The sequence below is a fragment of the Mesoplodon densirostris genome, chromosome 2, assembly GCF_025265405.1.
Source record: "Mesoplodon densirostris isolate mMesDen1 chromosome 2, mMesDen1 primary haplotype, whole genome shotgun sequence".
Classification (NCBI taxonomy): Eukaryota; Metazoa; Chordata; class Mammalia; order Artiodactyla; family Ziphiidae; genus Mesoplodon; species Mesoplodon densirostris.
The window spans coordinates 120,706,959-120,730,532 of NC_082662.1; the positions used below are offsets into that span (position 1 = coordinate 120,706,959).

Genomic DNA, 23,574 nt, shown 5'->3' on the forward strand with positions numbered 1-23,574 from the left:
CCTCCCTTTCTTTTTCTTACATTTTGCAAAAGCCACTTTTTTTTTGCTGCACATAAGATATATGTACCAAGATCAGAAGCTTCCATCTGCCACTGTGGTTTCTTTGATAAATTCAGTGTCTTCTCTGAAAGTTCTCTGTACCTTCCTGCGTTGACCAAAACCTGACTCCCCTGATGACACGGTTTTCCCTGAAGTCCTAGTGAATGGTAGCTCTTTTCATTCTCAAAACCTTTTCTCCATTAGGGCCTCTGAAAGTGGGTTAGTTATCTTCCTTTTTCTTCACTGCTACTTTTAGATCATTCTCCTTTCATCCTCCCTAAAAACATCCAGGCTTAAATTTCACATTGTCTCACATGCTGTCCTCTACCTCTCCCTGTTATAGTCATCTGCTGATTTCTGGTTCACTCTCCCTCACTTTTTGAAAAAATTTAGTTCCTAGCTTATTGTCACTTTCTTTAACACTCCTTCCATCATGATTCTTGGCTGATTTCAGTATTCTCAGAGAAGATCCTTCAAATAGCCTGACCTCTCATCTCCTGGGTCTCCTCTCCACCTTCCACCCTGTCTCAGGCATTTTCTTCCCCAATCATAAACCTAAACCTTGTCAGTACTAGTAACATAATCTCAGTTTCCAGCATCCCACTGTGACCATCACCTTCTGTCTTACCAGCTCTCTCTCTTTAGTACTCCAATTCCAGTGGTACCTTCAACACTGCTGAGATTCTGCCATCTTTTCACTGTCCCTCTTCCCCTTTATGTTATCACTTTCCCCTTATCCAGTTTAAATTCCATGGACAATCTCTGTAATCATTCCCTCATACCCTCAATATCCTTGTCTCTCTCTTGTTTTGTAGTTCTCTCTTTGATCAACTGCAACCTTGGTTAAATCCAACTCTGTCTACTCCATGAATGCACTCAAGTAGCTGAAAGTGGCTAAAAAAGAAAATTCAGCCATGTTGACTGGTCTCACTTTAAATTTATGATACTAACCTGAAATAGACCATTAAGTATTACCTGGCTGATCATATTTCCTTGGTCCTCTCTCTCTGATGATCGTTTTTATAAAGGTTCTTCTCTCCTCAAACCTCCAGCACCTCCTCCTGCATTCTTTGAATCAGAAGAGAACTGCTGCAATCTCCTACTACCTCATCTACCTGTGTACCAGTATATTTGCCTTCTCTTCGTTGGTGGGAATGCTAGAGCCGATCACTTCTATGTGTGCTTTAGACCCCTCCTTCTTTGTTTTATTTTTTAAAAATTTTATTTATTTATTTTTGGCTGTGTTGGGTCTTCGTTGCTACTCACGGGCTTTCTGTAGTTGCGGTGAGCGGGGGCTACTCTTCGTTGCGGTGCGCGGGCTCCAGGTGCGTGGGCTTCAGTAGTTGTGGCTCATGGGCTCTAGAGCACAGGCTCAGTAGTTGTGGCACACGGGCTTAGTTGCTCCATGGCATGTGGGATCTTCCCAGACCAGGGCTCGAACCCATGTCCTCTGCATTGGCAGGTGGATTCTTAACCACTGCACCACCAGGGAAGTACCTAGACACCCCGCCCCCACCCCTTTATTCAAGAATATTGCTCAGGGGCTTCCCTGGTGGCGCAGTGGTTGAGAGTCTGCCTGCCAATGAAGGGGACATGGGTTCGTGCCCCGGTCCGGGAGGATCCCACATGCCGCGGAGTGGCTGGGCCCGTGAGCCATGGCTGCTGAGCCTGCCGCAACGGGAGAGGCCACAGAAATGAGAGGCCCGCATACCACAAAAAAAAAAAAAAAAGAATATTGCTCAAGCTCTTCTTCCTTTTCCTGAATCTGCATTTCCATCCCTACATGTAGTTGCTTCTCCTGTCTAGAGTGAAAAAAAAAAGAAAAACCCCCAAACCCTCTTTAGATGTTACTTCCCTTTTAGCTTCAACTACATTTCTCTGTTTTATTTTACAGCAGAATTCTTTTTTAAAAAACGTCCATGTTCACTGACTCCACTTTCTCTTTTTTCACTGTCTCTTGAACACAATGCAGTCAGGCGCCACCACTCCACCAAAGCTGCTCTTTCTAAGGTCACCACTGTTTTCCAGTGGCCATCTCTCATCTTACAAGAAGTAAAAGAATAAATAAATGGTCAAAGCGGCAGTCAGGTGGGAAAGCTTGCTGAGCAAACAAAAACTAATAGCTACCATAGTTTACTACTGTTAGGAGAAATCTATATAGTAGGTAGTGTGGGGTTGGTGAAAAAGATATAGAAGTAGGTAGTAAATTTTAGAGATACTTCATAGGTAACCAATGCCACCAATGCCACCACTTCCTTATGGATCTTTCTAAGATATTCTGTACTATACAAATGTATTTATCAACCCACTCTCAGTTTTTTTTAAGTATTCACAAACCACAGAAAAGTTAAAAGATCAGTACAGTGATAACCTGTATTTCCCTTATCTAGATTTACCAACTGTTAACATCCTGCCATACTCACTCTTTCTCTCAGTATTACCCACACTTCCCTCTTCTTTCATTATCTGAAAGCAGGCTGCAAATAATATGAAACTCCTAAACACTTCACTATGTATCTCCTAAGAACAAGGAAATATGTATTTTTTAAAAGCATGAATTCATGCTAATACCCACAGTTCAAAGCCAGTACCACAGAGTTCTTTCTCACCTTCTTGCATTATATACTTTTATTTCTCTTTTCCTACTGTGTAAATCCTGATTCCCAATAACATCCTATGTTTTTATGGGCTCACTTTAGCTGCTGTGTTGAAAATAGACTGAAAGAGGGTCAAGGGCAGAAGCAGAGAGACCATTTGGAGGCTACTGCATTATTCCAAGTGATTTATGATGGGAGCAGTGGAGATAATGGAAGTGGTTGACTGTGGATATATACACATACACATATGCATGTGTATATACCCATGTGTGTGTATATATATATATTTCTTTAAATAAATTTATTTTACTTTTGGCAGTGTTCGGTCTCTTCTGCACACGGGCTTTTCTCTAGTTGTGGCGAGTACGGGCTTCTCATTGCGGTGGCTTCTCTTGTTGTGAAGCACAGGCTCTAGGTGCACGGGCTTCAGTAGTTGTGGCACATGGGCTCAGTAGTCGTGGCTCGCAGGCTCTAGAGCACAGGCTCAGTAGTTTTGGCGCACGGGCTTAGTTGCTCTGCGGCATGTGAGATCTTCCTGGACCAGGGCTCGAACCCATGTCCTCTGCATTGGCAGGCAGATTCTTAACCGCTGCACCACCAGGGGAGCTCCCCATGTATATTTTTTATTCAAAATTTAAGTTTTGGAATAGTTTCAAACCTACAGAAAAGTTATAAGAACTGTGCAAAGAACTATTGCATGCCTGTCACACAGATTCCCTGATTGTTAAATTTTACTGTATTTGCCCCATTTCTCCTTCTTTAGAGAGAAAAAGAGAGTGAAATGTGTTGTTAACTCATTACCCTTAAATACTGCAGTGTGTATCTCCTCCTCCCCTAAACAAGGATACTCTCCTATATCACTGTCATACACTCCTTCCAGTCAGGAAATGAACATTGATACAGCATTACTATCCAATTCACAGATACCATTCATATTTTGCTGTATGTCTTAATAATGGCTCTTTTTCTAGTCTGGGACCCTACCTGCAAACACGCATTACTTTTACTTTTCATGTCTCCTTAGAGTTTTTCAACCTGGGATGGTTGCTTAGTCTTTTCTTGTTTCTTGTATTCTTGACAGTCTTAAAGAATACAGGTCTTTTGTTCTGTAAGATGACTCTAAACCTAGGTCTATATACTGTTTCCTCATGACCAGAATCAGGCCATGAGCCCGTGACAGGAATGCTAGAGAAATGATAGAGGCACACTATGTTGACCTGTTCCAAGGTGATGTTCACCTTGATCACATTGTCAAGTTAGTATCTGCTGAATTACTCCACTGTAAAGTCACTATTTCCCCTTTTACATTTGATTCGTATTGGGCTGGCCAAAAAGTTCCTTCGGGTTTTTCTGTAACATCTTACGAAAAACCTGAACAAACTTTTTGGCTAACCCAGTATTTTGGGGGAGATAATCTGAATGCCACCAATGTCCTATCCCTTACTAAACCTTCACTCACCAGCCCTGGCCTCTGTTGATAACTCCAGCTTATATCAACTACCACTCTAATGCCAAATGGTGATTCTCTCTTAACATTCTGTGTACATTTATTAATTGACATTATACTGTAAGAAAAAGCTTTCTCTGTTTCTTTGTTTATTTCATTATGAGCTCACTAATTCCTATTTGATTCAATGGGTTGTAATCTGGCTTTATTTTGATGCTCAGATTTTCTGAGACTTGACCAGTAAGAGTCCATTCATATCAGCTCCTTTGTTCTTTTGACATGTTTCCATCATTCTCTGAGGATTTCCTTATTTTCTGGCACAACAAGGTTTTCCCAGGCCTACTTTGCACTTTCTCTGCCTAAGCCCTGGAATCAGCTCTTTCTCTAAGGAGCCCTTTAGTGGACTTCCATTTAGTAGAGGATGGTATTCAGTATCCAAGGTCTGGAAACATACGATTTTTCAGTGCTGTGGGATGTCTTCGTTTCTAGGACCTGTTAGCAGACAGAATTAGGACATACATGTATGTATATGTGTACACACATATACAAACATCTATAATTCTTTCTGTGTATGAATATTTTAAGAAAATGTGTTCGTATTAATACTTCTAATTCCAGTGCAACATCTTAGGGTTCTTTTATTCTCTACCCTTTTCACGTTTCTAAATCCTTTCTCAGACAGTGAGAAACCTAGCTCTAATGTATTTTATCATTTGCTCCATCAATTAACACGTTTGTTCGGTATTATCACTCTCCTAACCACTCAGGCTGCTTCTTACATCTGCCACTCTGTTCCTCCTCCCACTGCCCCATTTTTTTGGCATCTGAGGCATGCTGCCACCTCCACAAGGCACCTCCCCTCCTGTACCATCCTATTTCCTTGGGTACCAGGCACATTGCCACAGAGGATGACACACACAACCCCACCACCCTCCTTGCTCTGCTGACATCTCTGTGTTGGGAAGAGTAGGGAAGGAACGGAAAGATGGAAAGGGAAGGAAGAATGGAAAGGAAAGGTAAGATGCCAGATTACCAATACATACTTTGAAGACAGAGCTGACAGGATTTACTGGTAGATTGAATACAGAGAGTGAGGAAGAGAAGTAAGCAATGACTCCTAAGGTTTTTGACCTGAACTCCTGGGATAATTGAATTGTCATTAACTGAGATGAGGACGAACCAGTAGGAGGTTTGGTGAGGGATGATTTGAAGCTTAGTTTTGGATGTGTTAAGTTTGAGATGCCTTTTTAGATATCCAAGAGGAGACGTAGAGTACTCACTGTGTACATGCGTCCTGAGGTATGGACTGGAGACGTATATTTAGGAATCCTTGGCATATAGATGCTATTTAAAGCCATGAGCTCAGCTGAGATCACAAAGGGAGTAGAATAGATAGAAAAGTTTGCACTAAGCCCAGGGACAATTTCATGTTAAGAAGATGAAGAATAACCAGTAAGGTAGGGCCAACCAGTGAGGTGGGAGGAAAACCAGGTGAGTATGGTAATTTGGAAGCCAAGTGAAGAAAATGCTTCAATTTATATGAAAAGATCAACTGTTTCAAATGCTGTTGAGAGTAAGATGAGGACCATGAATTTACCATTGAATTTAGCAGAGGAGAAATCATTGGTGACATAATAACTGATGTGTATGCCTGTGTATGTGTTGGTGGAGGAAAGCTTGCTTTGAATAGGTTCAAGAAGGAGAGAAATGAGAGGCAGCAGATAAGAACTCTTTCAAGGAGTTTTCGCCTGTGTATAAGGTACATAGCCACAGTCATCTACTTATATGGGTTTTTTGTTTTGTTTTGCTCTGCAGCTGAGTTTAAGGTAGTCCTTTTCTGAGAGTTATATGAATAACCTTTCATTATCACTACACACAAAAAATGTGCTATGTACTATTTTGTTTTAGGCTGGTGAAATGTTTCTACCATTGACCAAGTCAGTGAGAGACTTGCAGCGTAGTTCTTATATATGTGAAGTAAGGAAATCACCAGAGCAAATTTCAGTGGCATGATAGTAGGGAGTACAAAGGCAGACTTAGATTGGGAAACTCTTCAAAGTGCTTGAAGTTCTGAAAATGTTAAAGAAAATAGACACTTTACAGATTATACAGTAATCAGTCTTCTTTGGCCTTATCAGCACCTTGACCTGTGTTCATATATTTCTCAGTTTATAAGGAAATCTTATTAGGAAATTGGAACATAGTTAGATTTGTTGAAATAAATGAAATGGTTTAGATGAGTGAGTTCTTTATTGTTTGGATAGAAAATTGGTTGTACCTCTAACTTAAGGCAAGGATGGCAAATACCTGGTACATGTGTTGCCATATTCCTCTCCTGTCATCACTGCTGATCAACCACGTCACTTTTTTTTGTGCTGAACCTAGATGAAGCCTCAGAATTTGTGTTAGTAATGTTCCAGGAAGTCACTACCAATTAGTCCAACATGACATGACAGGACATAAAACCTGTTTTTTAATCCCTGGTATAATGATTTAGTTCACAAGATAAAAATTATGTGGAAAACAATACATATGTTAGAAACCAGCTCTGAATTGGTTGTCATTCACACTCCTAGAGTTTATCAGTAATAGTAATGGCTAATGAGAAACCCTAATAGAGCTGACATAAGGATACAGTGCTTATTCTTTTGTCAGAACATTGAATTAACAATAAATACGTATTCTTTTCTTTTGTCCAAAGATTCTACCCTCTTTGCTGAACTTGGCTACGATGACCTGCAGTTGGATGCGGCAAATGAAACTTATGTAAGTATTTATTAGAGGAGAAATGCTGAATAATGTGATATTTAATCTTTAATTATTGCAAGAAGATTTCAGGATAACACATTTAGGCTAGTTATTTAAGTTTAAATAACTTTTAAGATTAAGTACGAAACTTAGTAGCCATTTTGTAGTCAGTGAATGTAGGATTGTAGAAATTGCATTGGTCTTGGTATGAGAAGACTTGTATTCTAAGTCTACCTTTGGCCCCAGGGGTGGGTAACCTTGGAAAAGTTACTTAACTGCCTACCTCTTGGTTTTTACAGATATTTTGCTGCTTAGGGAAACAGTGTGATATTAAGGAGTATGTGTGTCATGGATCTAGTTAAGAGAACTTACCAACTTCCTTTTTAAAAGTTACGTATCCTTAATGTTGAAAGCTCTGAAACTTAGAAATGTCCTTATTTTTTGCCTTTGAGTGGTTAGAAGTATGCGTAAAAGCTATTATTATAGCACTTTAAGTTCTCAAAAATATTTTAGATTTTTTTTTTTCTTTTCTGGATTAGTATATGTGAAGCTGTTTGGCCTGAACTCTTACTTTGTCTTATTCTTTAATGGATGAGGTGCTGTTTGACTTGGGAAGTAGTTCAAGTGAACAGAGTGATGTTATATGCATATCAATCAGGTTGAATATTTATCACTTATTTTTTAAGCCCTTAATAAAAATAAAGCTTGCTCAGTGAGTTTAAGACATTTCTCAAAGAATAATTTAGCAGTTGTTTTACCATGAATCAATAGAAGGGAGTGAAACACATGATATTTTTTAAAATCAATGCATGAGATTTTAATGGTTTCATTTACTCTATGAGATGCTTTACAGTGTTGTCTGTTGATTAAATTGGCTTTTAATATTGGCTGGTTGCTTAAGCAACTGGTATTTTTTAACCTCCAGAGCCTAACATCATCAAGAAACAATATAGTAAATTTGAAAGATTCAGGGAAATATGATCCTGATTTTATAACTAACATTCTGTTACCTCAAACAAGTCACACAATCTTTCAGTTCCTTAGTTTTTCTGGTATAAAATAAGAGATTGGATTAAATGGTTTCAGAGGGCCCATTCTAGCTTTAAAACTGTCATTCTTCTTTCACATGGCTGTACAAGTTTCCCTTGAGAAGTCATTGAAGAACTAGAGTATATAAGTACCAGTATGTTTTGCTTTACATAAAATGGGTCTGTGAAATTTCCAACCAGATAAAATTCTTATGCTGTAAAATGTATTTGACTTTTTTGTCTGAAGATTGAGTATGAAGCATCCTCGAAGTCGGTCATGCCACTATTGAACATGTTAAAAAGTATTGCTAGCACTCAGGCAAATATCCTTCCTCAGTTTACTTAGACTAAGAAAGTTTGAAGATTTTTCGTTGCTGAAAGTATGAGGCTGCTTAATTTTTTGATATCTAGATTCAAATATGAGAAAAAAGCAAAGAGGATTGATTTAAAAGGTGGTTCTTTCATAATTTAAGTAGTTTTTTCTTTTTTTTAATGTGAACTTTCACACATTCTCTTTATATAATTTGCAATAATATTTACTCAGTTTAGGGCAGTATGATAAGAAAAGTTTCTCTTCTCTCCTTCTGTTACATTCTCAATAAAAATAAACCACAGAATAGACATTTGAAATGATAATATTCTAGAAATTATTACCAAATTGTTGTTATTGATAACTAGATTAATCTTTATTTTTTTCCTGAGTCTTGCTTTCTTGCTGTTTATTATCTGTCACATTAAGTTAATATTGACTACCTTTTAACTTTGTTGTACTGTTTATATATTAAGTTTACTTCTGTTCTTATCTCTGTAACCTTAAACATTTAAAATAGTTGTGGTACTGTCTTAATCTTAAACTCATATGAGGGCTCTGAAATCATGTGGCAGTTCTTTATTAATATATATGGTATAAGATGGTCATCCAAAGACCCAGAATATGATTATATTTAAATTAAAAAATTGTCATCTGAATGAAAAGAAACTAAGAGCCCCTCTAAGAAGTTTACTGACCCCTATTTGAGAAACTTAGTTTTATCTTCTAGGATTAAAAAAAATTTAGAAATTTTATTTTAGAAATTTGAAAAGTACAGAACAGTAAAAAATATAAAATTACCCATCCTCCTATGGATCTCTTCCTTCTCCCACAAGCATTTTAATATGTGGTATATTTGAAGTTTCAGTTAAAGTCTCTTTATGATTCCTGCATGTCTTTTGGATACATCTGTATTCTTTCCCTTGTATATAGAGATATTGTAAATAGGCATTTGCTGTGACTTCTTTTCCTTAATGGCAATGGGGAAAACTTATTTTGCTGGATCTCCTTTATGACAAAGCACATATTTTGTGACTGTTGTAAAGGTCTATTTCCACTGAAAAGAATGAGACCAACAGAATCTTTCAGATAAATGTTGACTTCAGTACCTCCTTCCTAGTTGTTACTACTGTGCTTAAAATAACTAAATTTGTTTATCTCTAAGCTATCCAAGATGTATTTTCAAGATGAACTGATTAACTTAGAAAGTTATTTTTACTAAGTTGGGTAATCACAATTATTTATGGCAAATTGCATCTGTTAGTTTGATTTCTGGATGTATATATTTTAATCTTGTAATATTCTTTTGCTGATTTGAAACCTACAGGAAAATAATTTTGATAATCTTGATTTTGATTTTGATTTGATGCCTTGGGAGACAGGCATTTGGGACATCAACAATCAATTCTGTACAGGTAATGATTTATTTCATTGATAAAAAATTTAAATGGGTCCATATTATTTTATAGTTTGGTAATAGTCAAAATTAGGTGGGGTTACTGGGCTACTTTTGTAGGCCAAAAATTTCCAGGGACTACATTCTACTTTGGTGTAGCAAGGCATACATAAATTTCTTGCCAAAATAGATATAAAGAATTTCATAGTTATGTGTTAGTCACATAATGAATAAAAATTTTATTATTCAGAAATATTGATTTTGAATTATATGTAATACTCTCTAAGAGATTAACCTATCTGAGAATTAGACAGAATTTAGGGAATCAAAGGGAAGAAGCTTGGGATTATTAGAACCTAGGACCTTAGTGTAGGGGTCCCGTGTATACACATCTGAGGAGGAGACCCTACCTGGCTAATGCTAGTATCTTTAAGGGGCCCAATGAGGTGGGTTTTAGGTGTGCTGAAAAAAGCTGGAACCTGGAGCAAACTGTCCCTTCTGGGATGAAGCTGATGGGAGGATGAAGAAATCCCTTCTTCCCTTCTACCTTTTAGCATCCTTCTAGTACCCCCTATTGACGGGACCTAAAAGGAAGCCAGCTGAGACATGTATTAATAATTTGCATCACAGACTATAGAAGGTAGACTTAAGAGCTGAGAGACAATGTGTAAATAACCAGCACATTTCCCCATCTAAATTGCAGTCCTCCCCACTGCTGCATTTCCTTTTCCCTTTCATTTTATGTATTTGTATATCTTGCTCAATTCCTGTCTTCCCTCACAGAATAAGAGCTACACAAGGCCAGTGTTCTGGTTCCTGCCATTGTGTAACAAACTACTCTAAAACTTAGTGGCTTAAAAGAATAACCATTTTATTAGGCTCCCAGAATCTGTGGGTTAGGCATTTGGACAGCATGCACCAGGAATTGCTTGTCTCTGCTCCATGGTGTCCAGACCTCATCTGGGAAGATTTGAAGGCTGAGGTAGTTTGACACTGGGGGCTAGAATTACCTTAAGGTTTCTTCACTCACATGTCTGATGCCTGGTCTGGAATGACTTGAAGACTAGGACTGCCAACTTGAGTGCTTACACGTCACCTTTCTATATGGCCTGGCTTCCTCACAGCCTGGCGGTCTCATGGTAGTCAGACTTCAAAGGCTCAAATGTGAGTGTTTCAACACACAAAATAGAAGCTGCATTGCCTAATGTGACACAGCCTTGGGATTCACATAGCATTACTTCCATACTCTGTCGATTGAAGAAGTCATAAGCCCATCAAGATTCAAACAGAGGAGGAAATAGTGGCTACTTCTTGATGGGGAAGTGGCAAAATCACATTATAGATCATGAGATATGGTAGATATTTTGCACCTAACTTTGGAAAACACAATCTGCCACAGAGATTCTTCTCTTCCCCATTCCTACCCTGTTATAAATTTGACACCTAGGAACACCTAGGCTATAGTTACTCAGCACATTTTAAAAAATACATAGTTCAAAAGATAGGAACATTTTTGTGTTTTAATTGTATTGTCAAAAATGCTTTTCACAATAATTCTTTCCTGTTTCTTATGTTTTAAAATTATTTTGGGGGGAGTCTATAATTTTGCATATTGCATAATATTCAAAAGGTACAAAAAGTCTGTAGAGTAGAAAAGTGTCTCTTTTGGCTCTTGTTCCTCAGTCACCAAGTTCTGCTTCCCAGAGACAACCACTGTTATCAATTTCTTATGTTCATCCTTCAAGAGAGTTAATGCAGATGCTAGTAGTACAATAGTATACACATGTATAACTTATTACACAGATGGAAGCATACTAGATTTACTATTTTCTGCTCTTGAATTTTCACTTGATGATATATTTTGGTGACCTTAGCTTCTGTATCATTGAATTTTAAAAGCAGATTTTACCTTCTTTCTTATTCATTTCATTCTGAGTTTATATTGTTCAGTGGGAAAATTTTTGCCCCTTGTTTTTCAGTTAAAGATATTAAAGCAGAACCTCAGCCACTTTCTCCAGCCTCCTCAAGTTGTTCAATCTCATCTCCTCAGTCAGTGGACTCTTATTCTTCAACTCAGCATGTTCCTGTAAGTAACCAGTCTTTTACAGTGATTTTGGTTACAATGGAATCTGGAAAATATGTATGTGTGGGAGGCAGTTAACATTTATTAAGTGCTAATATACGTCCTATTATCTCATTTAATCCTGAGGAAGCTGAATCTTGAGGAATGGCCTTGAGGGAGCTAGAAAGCTGTTAGTCTCTTTGGTTTTGCTCTCCTTCCCTTATGTTCTTGTCTTCATAATTTCATTGTTTCATTGCACCTTACCAGTACCCAATATTTTTTTTTTGTTTATTGACTTATTGTCTTTTCTCCCTGCTACCTTCTTTTCTCCCCATTAGAATATACATTCTTTGAGGACATAGAAGACTGTAAGATGGTCTGTTTCTGTAACTCCTTAGCCATGTAACCTAGAATGGTCTCCTTAGTTCAGGAAAGCCTAGTACTACCTTTTGAATGTGCTAATAAGGTTTTTTACAAAAGCACCTTAAAAATGCTTCTGCTCTTCATCTAGACAAAAGCTCTGAGGCCAGGAAAAGGAAGTACCAAAGGGTTTAGGTATTTTTTGGAATGGGGAAAGGAAAAAATATAAGAAGAAAAATTCAAATTACTGTTTCAGTGAATTATATCTGTTGTAAATTGAGGTATCTTCATTCTGGCATAATTTCCATATAGTCAGTTACTAAATCCTGATGATTCTATCCACTTAGTATCTCTAAGATTCATCTTCTTCACACACACCAGGCCATCATCACCTCATCTGGATTAAGGCAATAGACTTTTGACTGGTCTCTCTGCCTCCTAACTCCCCAAACCTTTCTTAGCAGAGGAATCTTCAAAGAGAAATTTTTCAAAATCACAAATTTGATGTGTCAGTTTTTTGCTTAAAACCTTCCCAACCCTTACAAGGACAAAATTCAAATTGCCAGTGTACTAGGCCCTCCGTGTTCTGGCTCCTGTTTACCTTTCCAGTCTTGTTTCTCACTATCCTTCCTGTTCCTCCCTTCACACTCCCCTTAGGTTTAACCCTGAGAGCTCCTGTGTGCTCCAGTCATTCAACAACTGTGCCAGGAACTGTGCCAAACACTGTCCATGGACAAGAGCAGCGAGCTCTCTGCTCTTAACCATTTTAGGTTTTTGTACATGCTCTTCCTTCGGCCTGAAATAGCCTCATTTTTTTCTTCTTTGGAAAACTCCTATTCATCCTTAAGTCCCAGTTCAAAAATTACTTTCTCTATGAAGCTTTTCTCTGATTGCCGCTCTTGGCAGTTCTCTGTGGTCCCACAGTTTCTCCAATGATTTAATTTTAAAAACTTAATTTACTTTTGAAGTCAAAAGTATTAATATATAACAAGGTATATTCACAGAAGCCTGATTTCTATCCTATTCTTTCCTTTCCATCCTTTCTTACACAAAAGGTAGCATACTACATACCCTGCTCTGCACCTTGCTTATTTAACTTAGTGGTATATCCCAGAGGTAACTCCAATTTCAGGATATAGAATCTTTCTCATTCCCTTTTATGGCTGCATAGTCTTCCATTGTGTGACTGTATTATACTTTATTCAGTGATTTCCTTATCGATGAACATTTGTGTTGTTTTCGGTCTTTTCTAGACTCGATGCTGTAATAAATAACTATGTACATAAGTCACTTCATATTTTTGCCAGGATATCTTCCGGTTATACTCCTAAAGAGAGATTGCTGAGATCGGGGTGAATACTTTTTTAATGTTACTGTTTATTGCCAGATTTCCCTCCACAGGTTGTACGGTTGTGTATTCTGACCAGCAGTATGTAAGAGGGCCAATTTTCCCTTCATCACTACACAGCATGTTTTGTTTTCTATTTCTTTTATTACAAGTGTGGTTAAACATCTTTTTGTATATTTCATATGTCTGAGGCCTATTTGCATTTCTTTTTATGAACAATCAGTTCAAATTTTTGTCCACTTTTCTATTGGATTGTATTGGTCTTTTTCTCTTCAATTTTAATTACATATTAGGATTATTAGTGTTTAGTTTGTGAAATAAGTTACAAGTGTTTTTTCTCCAATTTGTTATTTGTCTTTAAGCTTTATCTCTGGTGTTTGTTTTCTCCATAGCTGACTTACCAATCTTTTATTGCTTTTTGTTGTTGTTACTCAAAGGAGGGTTTTCACCACTCATAGGTTATAATATTTTATTCTTGTTTTCTTGCTTATATTAACTTTTTGTTTTGAAAAACCTTAAACTTATAGAAATATTACAAGTACATTACAAAGAACTTTTTTTTTTCCTCAACCATTTGAGAGTAAGTTGCCAACTTGATGCCTTGTCACCTCCAAATACTTCAGTGTCTACTTCCTACAAGCAAGGATATGTCTTCTAGCCACAATAAAACCATTAAAATCAGGAAATAAATGTTTATACCATACTATCATCTAATCTTCAATTCCCATTTAGATTGCGCCAGTTGTCCTAAAGATGTCCTTTAGTGAGCAGAAGGATCTAGTTTAGAATCACACATTGCATTTGATTGTCTTGTCTCTTTAATCTCCTTCAGTTGAAACAGTTCATTCTTCCTTGACTTTCATGACCTTGTCACTTTTGGAGATTAAAGACTAATTATTTTGTAGAATGTCCCTCAGTTGGGTTTGTCTGATGTTTCTTCAGGATGAGATTCAGGTTTTGTATTTGTGGCAGGAATATCACAGAAGTGATGCTGTGTCTGTCTGATTTACTTTTGATGTGATGGCACACAATTTTCATTTGTCCTGTTACTGATGAGGTTCACTTTGTTCATTTGATTAAGGTGGTGTCTGCCAGGCTATTCCACTGTGAAGTTGCTCTTTCTTCCTTTGCCCAAAATAAGTATTTTATGAGGAGGTACTTTAAAATTATGTAGGGCTTCTCTGGTGGCGCAGTGGTTGAGAGTCCGCCTGCCGGTGCAGGGGACACGGGTTCGTGCCCCGGTCCGGGAAGATCCCACGTGCCGCGGAGCAGCTGGGCCTGTGAGCCATGGCCGCTGAGCCTGCGCGTCCAGAACCTGTGCTCTGCAACGGGAGAGGCCACAACAGTGAGAGGCCCGCGTACCGCAAAGGAAAAAAAAAAAAACTATGTAAAAATAACCTGTTTCTCATCAGACTTTAAATTTATTCATTTATTTGTTTATATCAGTATGGACTCATCGTTTCCTAGTTTATTCAACAGATTATAACCCATTACTATAATTATTTATTCTGATTCTTATGTTATCCTGGATTTGGCCAGTGCAGGTCCTTTCACACTGACTCCTGTGTGCTGGGCGTTGACACCTGCATCAAGCTGACCCAATATGAGCAGGGTAATCTGCTCTGACTCCCTGTGCTGGGCTGCCTGCCCCTACCTCCTCTCCTTAGACTCCAATACTCCACCAGCCTGCCTCTCTGCATGGATGCTGGTCTTGCACTGCTCCATCTAGTGGCCTTAGGATCAAATTATTCAGGAAGTAATAGTTTCTAAGTGACTGTGTTAATATATATTTTTCATAAGGTTTTATTTTTAATATTTAGATCTCCGATCCATTTGGAGTTATCTTGGTTTATGATGTGAAATACGAATCCAAGTTTTTTGTTTTCCCAAATGACTATCAGAAGGATTGTTCCAGTACCATTTATTAAATCAATTCTTTTTTTAAAAAATGAATTTTATTTATTTTTGGCTGCGTTGAATCTTCATTGCTGTGCACAGGCCTTCTCTAGTTGTGGAGAACAGGGGCTACTCTTTGTTGCAGCGTGCAGGCTTCCCATTGCAGTGGCTTCTCTTGTTGTGGAGTATGGGCTCTAGGTGCGCGGTCTTCAGTAGTTGTGGCATGCAGGCTCAGTCGTTGTGGCTTATGGACTCTAGAGCGCAGGCTCAGTAGCTGTGGCGCATGGGCTTAGTTGCTCCGCGGCATGTGGGATCTTCCCAGATCAGGGCTTGAACCCCTGTCCCTGGCATTGGCAGGTGGATTCTTAACCACTGTGCCACCAGGGAAGTCCTTAGCACCATTTATTAAAAAGCTCATCTTTTTCTCACTGATTTCAGTTTTGTGTACGTATTTTAAATTTATGTAAATGCTATTATATCAGGTCTCTTTATTTCTTACTTTTCAAAATTAGCACATTGTTTATTTAAGATCAAGTCATATTGCTCTGTCTACATCAAAATCTGTTGCATGTAACTACACAACACTTCACCTACACCACAGTGAACATTGTCAAAAATGTCCCCTTGTGGGCCTGTGAGTTGACCTTAATATGAAGTGTTAGGTACAAATCTAGTTTTGATTTTCACTATATAAGTGAACCAATTTTCCCAGTTGTATCACCCTTATAATCATTCTGTTAAAGAATATTATATGTCTCTCTGTTTACTCAGATTTTCTTTTATGCTTCTCCGTTAAGTTTTATAGTTTTCTTCATATAAGTCTTGCACATTCTTTAGAAAATGAATTCCAAGGTATTTATAATTGCTATTACTATTATGAGTGAACTATTTTAAATTATATTTTCTAAGTGATTATTTTTATTTATTTATTTTTTTTGCGGTACACGGGCCTCTCACTGTTGTGGCCTGTCCTGTTGCGGAGCACAGGCTCTGGACGCGCAGGCTCAGTGGCTATGGCTCACAGGCTCAGCCGCTCCGTGGCATGTGGGATCTTCCCAGACCGGGGCACGAACCCACGTCCCCTGCATTGGCAGGTGGACTCTCAACCACTGCGCCACCAGGGAAACCCTCTAAGTGATTATTAATACAATATTTTCATAGTGAAAATTTTGTTAGTTGGTTCTTAAGTGTGTTCCAAGTAGACAGCATATCACCTTGCAAACAAAGGCGCTTCTGTTTCTTCTATTTTAATATTTATTCCTTTTATTTCATTTTCTAGTATAATTATGTTTGCTAGAATTACAGAAAAGGCAATTCTTTCTTTCTTGTCCTGACTTTAATGGCAAAGCATTTAATATTTTGCCATTAAGTATGACTTTGGCTATACAATTATGCATAGCTTTTTTTTTTAATGTTAAGAAAGTGTCCCTCCAGTCCTTATTTTTTAGGACTTTTATGAGGAATCTTTGCTGAATTTTATCAAATACCTTGTAAGCATCTAAGGCCATGAAGATAATCATTTCCTCCTGTGTTATCTCATAGTCTTTGGTTTTTTTCCAAGTATATTATTGTTATAATATACTCTGTAAGGTTCCTACAGCCCCGCTTATGGCTACATGCTGAATAGGTGTTGAGGATGAATGAATGAAACAATTCTCATTCTCAACAGCATTACTGAGGATGACCATTTCTCCCGTATGCTCTTTCGGGTCATTTTAACTTTTTCTTATCTGATGATTTAAAAAAAAAAAAAGATTTTCTTTTAAATTTGCCTTTGGATACCATTTGCATTTCCTTTTCAATGAAATGGTGGTTTCTTTCCTTCATCCATTTTTGGCAAATATTTTCTCCCCATTTGTATCTTTTAACTTTGTTTATGTTCTATTTTTTCTTATAAAATATTTTAATTATTATTTGTTCAAATGTATTTCTTCTTCCTTTATGGCTTCTGGATTTTTTGATGTAAGGGAGCCTACATCCTGCTGCGAGTAAACAAGTATTCTCTTAATTCTTCTTTCAGTAATCTTATAGATTCTTTTGAAGATGGTATGATGTATGTATTTACGTACTTGTGCCCATTCCATTATTATACATAACATCTTTTTCTCTTGGAATTGAAATGCTACTTTTATCCTATGTTAAGCTTCTTTATTCTAACAAAATGAGACAGATCCACTGAATATTAAAAGACTTTTAGAAAATATTAATATTTATATATCTGTATTTTAAAAAAATTATTTATTATTATTTTTTAAATACTATTTTTGTATATTGCATCGGGTCTTAGTTGTGGCACACAGGGTCTTCACTGAGGCATGTGGGATCTTTCATTGTGGCGCGAGGGCTCTTCGTTGCCACACGCGGGCTTCCTTCTAGTTGTGGCGCGCAGGGTCCAGGGTGTGTGGGCTCTGTAGTTGTGGCACCCAGGTTCCAGAGCGTGTGGGCTCTGTAGTTTGTGGCACACAGGCTCACTAGTTGAGGCGTGTGAGCTCAGTAGTTGTGGCGCGTGGGCTTAGTTGCGCTGCAGCGTGTGGGATCTTAGTTCCCCGACCAGGGATTGAACCCATGTCCCCTGCTTTGTAAGGCGGATTCTTTACCACTGGACCACCAGGGAAGTCCCTCTGTATTATTAGTTTACCCATTAAGTAAAATAAAATAGCCCTGCTCCTTTCAGTGTTTTTCTTTCAAAACATTCGGGACAAAGGCAGTGTTAAGAAATAGAAAAGGATACAAATAGTGAGAATTATTTGCTTTTGAGATTCCTGTAAGACAGAATAAGAGATGGTGGGGAAAAGATATTAGTGTTTTAACAGTAACTCTATAATGATACTAAATGTTTATATGACTAGGAACAAGTAAAATATAAAATTTATGGGAGAAAATGTAGAAGCAGATCAGATCGGTGAGTCATATCTTTCATATAAGAGGATGAAATAGACATACTTCATTTTTAGTTATTTTTCCTTTAGTATAGATGGATAATGTTGATTTATCCATCATCTCTTAGTACTTCATATATAGATATAGTTCCAATATATCACACCTTTGCCTTGAAGTTGTCTTGAAGTGTTTCTCTGTTTATATATGGATCTTGCCTCTCTTTCTAAGCAATTTTCTGCTCAAGGATAGTATTCTTCTGCATGAATTTGTTTTGTTTTATTTTGCTACAGGAGGAGTTGGATTTGTCTTCTACTTCCCAGATGTCTCCCTTTTCCTTATATGGTGAAAGCTTTAATAGTTCCTCCTCAGCAGAGCCACTGAAGGAAGACAAGCCCATCATTAGTCCTAAGAGCAAAACTGGTATTACTCCATCTCCTAATTTCTGTTATCTCTATTTTTAGACTGAGCTTAGGCTCCATTTCTTATAAGAAAATGTTGGATTAAGTGTATGTTTATTAAGCTGGCTTGCTGTTTTTAAATTAGTGGACTTGTTTTGTTTGTTGTGGATGATTAATGTAGAGAGGAAAGGGAAGAAATAATCTTCTTTGGTTGTTTTTGTCTTTATAGGTGAATGATACTTTAAATAGATTTAGGGCCCCACCATCTTCAGGAGAAATTTCAAAGTTTCAGTTAAAGATATTGAATGTGAGGGCCATTTGGCTGTGACATTTGTTAAGCTTATTCACCTCGATGCTTTATTCAGGGGTTTTAGCTATCCTTCTTTACTGGTTCACGTGTCCCTTTGGCAAAGCTGCAGCTTGGTCAAAAAGGAAGACCTCAGATTGAGGACTTTTCTTCGGTCCATTAAGATATAGAGTGGCTATGCCTAAACTTCAGTAAGGGTAGTCAGAGGTCAAGATAATGTTTAGGGAAAGGTGTATAATAGAATCTGCTTTCTAGGATTTGCTTAATTGCCCTTAAACTGATTTGTGGTTTGTTTGGTTTTTCTCCAGAAAATGGACTGACTCCAAAGAAAAAAATTCAGATGAGTTCAAAACCTTCAATTCAGCCCAAGCCTTTATTACTTCCAGCAGCACCCAAGACTCAAACAAACCCCAGCGTTCCAGCAAAAACCATCATTATTCAAACAGTACCAACACTTATGCCATTGGCGAAGCAGCAGCCAATTATCAGTATACATCCTGCACCCACTAAAGGTACCTGAATGGAATTTGAGGCTGTGTATGTTTAATTGGAGGTCACTGAGGCTTGTGTCATATGACTTGTTTTAATTCAGGGTATAATTTCTGAGCACATGCTGTGTGTCAAGAATTGTCCTTGGTTCTGAGGATGTTGTAGAGATGTGGTTCCTATCCTAACAAGGGAGATAGCTATTAAGATTATTTACATCTGATAGTTCTTTTTTCTCACAGTTTTAATTATGAAAGCGCCTGTCTCTAAGGCTTGGGGTTTTATATAACCACTTGTAATGAAGAAGAAAATCTGGGAAACTTTCTCGGTGCCATTTTTTTCTGAGATTTTTGTGTCCATGAACTTTTTTGTTTTTAAGGAGGAGTCAGTATTGAAAATAATATGGTCCATTTCAGTTTTGGCAATAGAGTCAGACTCTTGATCTCTGAGGAGGCAGCACTGTTTAGTAACATGATCTTGTATGGGGCATTAAGAAGAAACCTGAAACTCTTGTCTTCAAGTAGCTAAGAATGTGTGTTTCTATATTTTGTCCACTAGATGGCCTCCCATAGTTGAGTCTACAAGAAGCTGAGGTCTATACTGAAAGAAGTTCAAGTTTGAGGATTTGGTACTATTCAGATATAGGAATCATTTGCACATAGAGATCTCTTGGGAAGAGTATTCATCATTGTACTTATACTGATATGTGTACACATGACTAAAGGGAAACTTGTGCAGCGTTCTTTCCCTGGATTTAGCTTGTTGGCACCAAGTAGGACTGGGGTCAATGGGGAATGGGTTGTAAATAAATACCCAGTGTTACATTTATGGCTGTATTTCCAGCTATGGATTGTTAGCTCATTTCTTTGGAGCATGGTTTTAATGAGGGCAAGGTCATGAATTTGATTTCCAGGTACTCTGTTATCTTTGTTCTGTTCCATGGTCATAGACAATATGACATTGATAAAAAGAACTAGGTGAGAGACTGGATGGATCTGTGAAAATCCACCAATCCCTACCAAAAAGCCTCCAACCAAACAAACCTGAAATACCTGCCCTCTTAGGACAAGGTGAAAACTACTGCCTTTTTCATGTGAAAAATAGCAGTCCTGTAGAATGGGTATTCTTGTGGCCTGTGAATGGATGTTAAGTGTTCATAAACCCCTTGAAATAAAATGCAAGATTTAGTGTATGTTATTTGTGGATTTTTCTAGGGATAGTCTCCAAAACTTTCATCAGCATCTCAAAAGGGTCTGTGTTTTCCCAAAGGCTGAGAATCTAAACTTGTGAAGAACTTCATTATAGTTCCCATAAGCTGTTAAGACACGTGTATAAAAAGTAAAAGGTTTATATTAATATGACCAGTATGTAAAGCAAGGGGTATTCGTAAGAATTTGCTCTTAGCAGACCATTGGCTGTGTTTGAATGATAAAAGTTCCTACCTATAGCAAGAAGAGAAACTTCTCTGAGCAGTTTATCAGTTTTAGAAACCTGAATCATACATTATTCAGAACTTCAGTGCTTTCCCATTATCTGAAGACAGTTTTATTTTGGGGGAACATATGCTAATATAGGGCACTTGTCTGTTTTTATAGTACAATCTAGAGAGGTATATTGTAATAACATAGAGTTAAGTGTATATCTTCCATTTATTTGAAAATGGGGAGGGAAGAAGAAGAGAAATATAGGAAAGGCATTTTACAGTTAATCGATATAAGTATTAGAAGTAAATATTTTGCCATTAAAAGAGAAGTAATTCTTATAGAATTAAGTTCAAATTCTTTGGCTTGGAATGTAAAACCCTTCATGGTTTGGCTCCAGTTTAGTTTTCTAACTTTACCTTATAATAACTCTCCTTTCTATAAATCTTTTAGTTCAACTAATCTGGCCATTGTCCCTTAAATTTTCTCTTTTTTCCTCGTTTCTTGACATGCCATTCTATCTGCCTGAAACAGCTTCTGCCTACTTCTACATCTAAGTCCTATACATCCATTAAGACTTGCACGAGTAGTGCAGGTGAGAGTTGATGAAAGCCTGGAATATCAATGAAAATGAAGAGCCAGGATAGACAGTAGAGATGTTAAAAAGTGTAGAATCACAGGGCTTGGTAATTAGGTCATGTGAAAGGGGGATGGAGGATAGAGAGGAAGGTATCCTGTCTTGGGCTTTTTGGGTAGATAGTGGTAACAAATCATTGAAGTGGAGGATAGAGGTAAAATAACTTGTTCCAGGTCATTCTATTAGTGAGCAGTAGAGTCAGAACTTGAGCCCAGGTGGTCTGGCTCAGTCTGTTTGATTAATCACTATAGTATACTGCCTCTAAAAGAATGCAGAGATGTGGTATTTGATCTCAAGAATTCTATCTAATTGGGGAGTTAACAAATTTATATCAATAGTTAAACAACAGTAACTATGAGAACTAATGAATTGATAATACATACAATACCCTTATAGAAGCTATTATTATACATAAAAGAAGGTTAATAATAATTAATAATAATAAAAATAATTAATACTAGCTAACATTTAAGCTCTTATTACGTGCCAGACACTGTTCTAAGTGCTTAAGTGCATCATCTTATTTAATCCTTACATCCTCTATGAGGATAGGTACTATTATTATCATCTCCATTTTATAGATGAGAAAGTTAATACACAGAGAAATTTACTGTCACACAGCCGTACTATTTTAGACAAAGCAAGCATTCAATAAATGTTTGATATAAAGTTTGAAATCTTTGAAGGTAACTGAAAAGGAAGAAACTGACCATCACTATCAGTGAGTCACACATAGGCAAAAGTATCCAGCATTGAAACCAGCCGTGGTCCCTTCAGGGGGATTTGTGTGTAATGCCAAAGAAGGTTTTGAGCATGCTGAAATGGAGAAACAGCCTTTTGGTATGTCCTTTTTAACTGTTTCCACACTAGGAACAGTAGTAACTATGCTCAGCTGCTAACTATTTAAGACCCGAAACAGTCCTTTGCACTGCATTTTGGGAGCTGGTGGGCATCTAGCATGTCAGGTTTAGCAAGTCACCTCGAACACATTGTCGTGGAAATTTAGTTGTTTCTCCACATTTTGTCTTGAACCCAAACATGCCCAGTATATTTATAGGATCTTTGATTTAGGTGCTCAATAATTTGAGGTTAGTTAGGCACTCTAGGATGAAAGGGCTTGATGTGCATTTTGGAAAAAAAAGGAGGCATCAGTGGCCTGGTAGGACTTGGAGCCACATTTGGTACGCAGACCTTGACTTGACATTGCTCCATCTCCCTCGCTCCGTGTTGCAGTTCTTTCAGCAATGAGATGGTGATAACCAGACACTGGATACTACAGACTTGGATTATTTTTCTCAATTAGCTTTAAGAAATATTACAAAGCTATCTACATGTGTTAACTGCTAATACTTTAAATCTGTAACTGGAGCTAGAAGTAGGATCCTTTCTTTGAAATGACTTAATTCTTTATGTTTACCACCTTTTCTATTCTTTGGAATAATCCCGCAATTCATTGAACATTGTTTAGTTTTTTAGGGTCTTTTTATCATAATTTTTTTTTTTTTTTTCGGTATGCGGACCTCTCACTGTTGTGGCCTCTCCCATTGCGGAGCACAGGCTCCGGACGTGCAGGCTCAGCAGCCATGGCTCACGGGCCCAGCTGCTCCACGGTATGTGGGATCTTCCCAGACCGGGGCATGAACCCGTGTCCCCTGCATCGGCAGGCGGACTCTCAACCACTGTGCCACCAGGGAAGCCCTATCATAATTTTTAAACTCAGAAGATGCGGAACACTACTTCTGATAATGCTCTTCTCAAAGTATTGGTTTAAGTCAGTGGTTCTCAACCTGTAGACAGTGGGCCCTGGGATACGTGTGGTTGGAGTAGTAGTAACCTTTGGCTTTTTGCAGGGCATCTGCAAATCCATATTTTCTGTAGACTGAATAAATAATTTGTTTCATATATCTTTGTACTGATGTTTTTAAATTTTGTGGTTATACTTCTGATTACTAAACTCAGAATTCATTTAAAATCATTACTAAATTCTTAATAGCCTTTTCTCATCACGTATTTTCTCAATCCACAGAAACTGAAAGGACAGCCATGATCATCTTGGGTGACCATGATATTTTTGCTATTAAAGAAGGGTCCTGGGCTTCCCTGGTGGCGCAGTGGTTGAGAGTCTGCCTGCCGATGCAGGGGACACGGGTTCGTGCCCTGGTCTGGGAAGATCCCACATGCTGTGGAGCGGCTGCGCCCGTGAGCCATGGCCGC

The 23,574-nt window shown here is 37.8% G+C and overlaps 1 protein-coding gene across 2 annotated transcripts in view; it reads left to right on the plus strand.

Annotated features, from left to right (window-relative positions):
- ATF6 (activating transcription factor 6) overlaps window positions 1-23,574 on the plus strand; it is a 210,633-nt gene that overhangs the window by 4,609 nt on the left and 182,450 nt on the right. For both annotated transcript variants that reach the window (XM_060090833.1, XM_060090834.1), the window contains exons 2-6: window positions 6,785-6,849; window positions 9,497-9,584; window positions 11,545-11,651; window positions 18,402-18,531; window positions 19,125-19,328. In XM_060090833.1, the coding sequence (XP_059946816.1) occupies window positions 6,785-6,849; window positions 9,497-9,584; window positions 11,545-11,651; window positions 18,402-18,531; window positions 19,125-19,328 (594 nt within the window). The remainder of the gene's footprint in view (window positions 1-6,784; window positions 6,850-9,496; window positions 9,585-11,544; window positions 11,652-18,401; window positions 18,532-19,124; window positions 19,329-23,574) is intronic.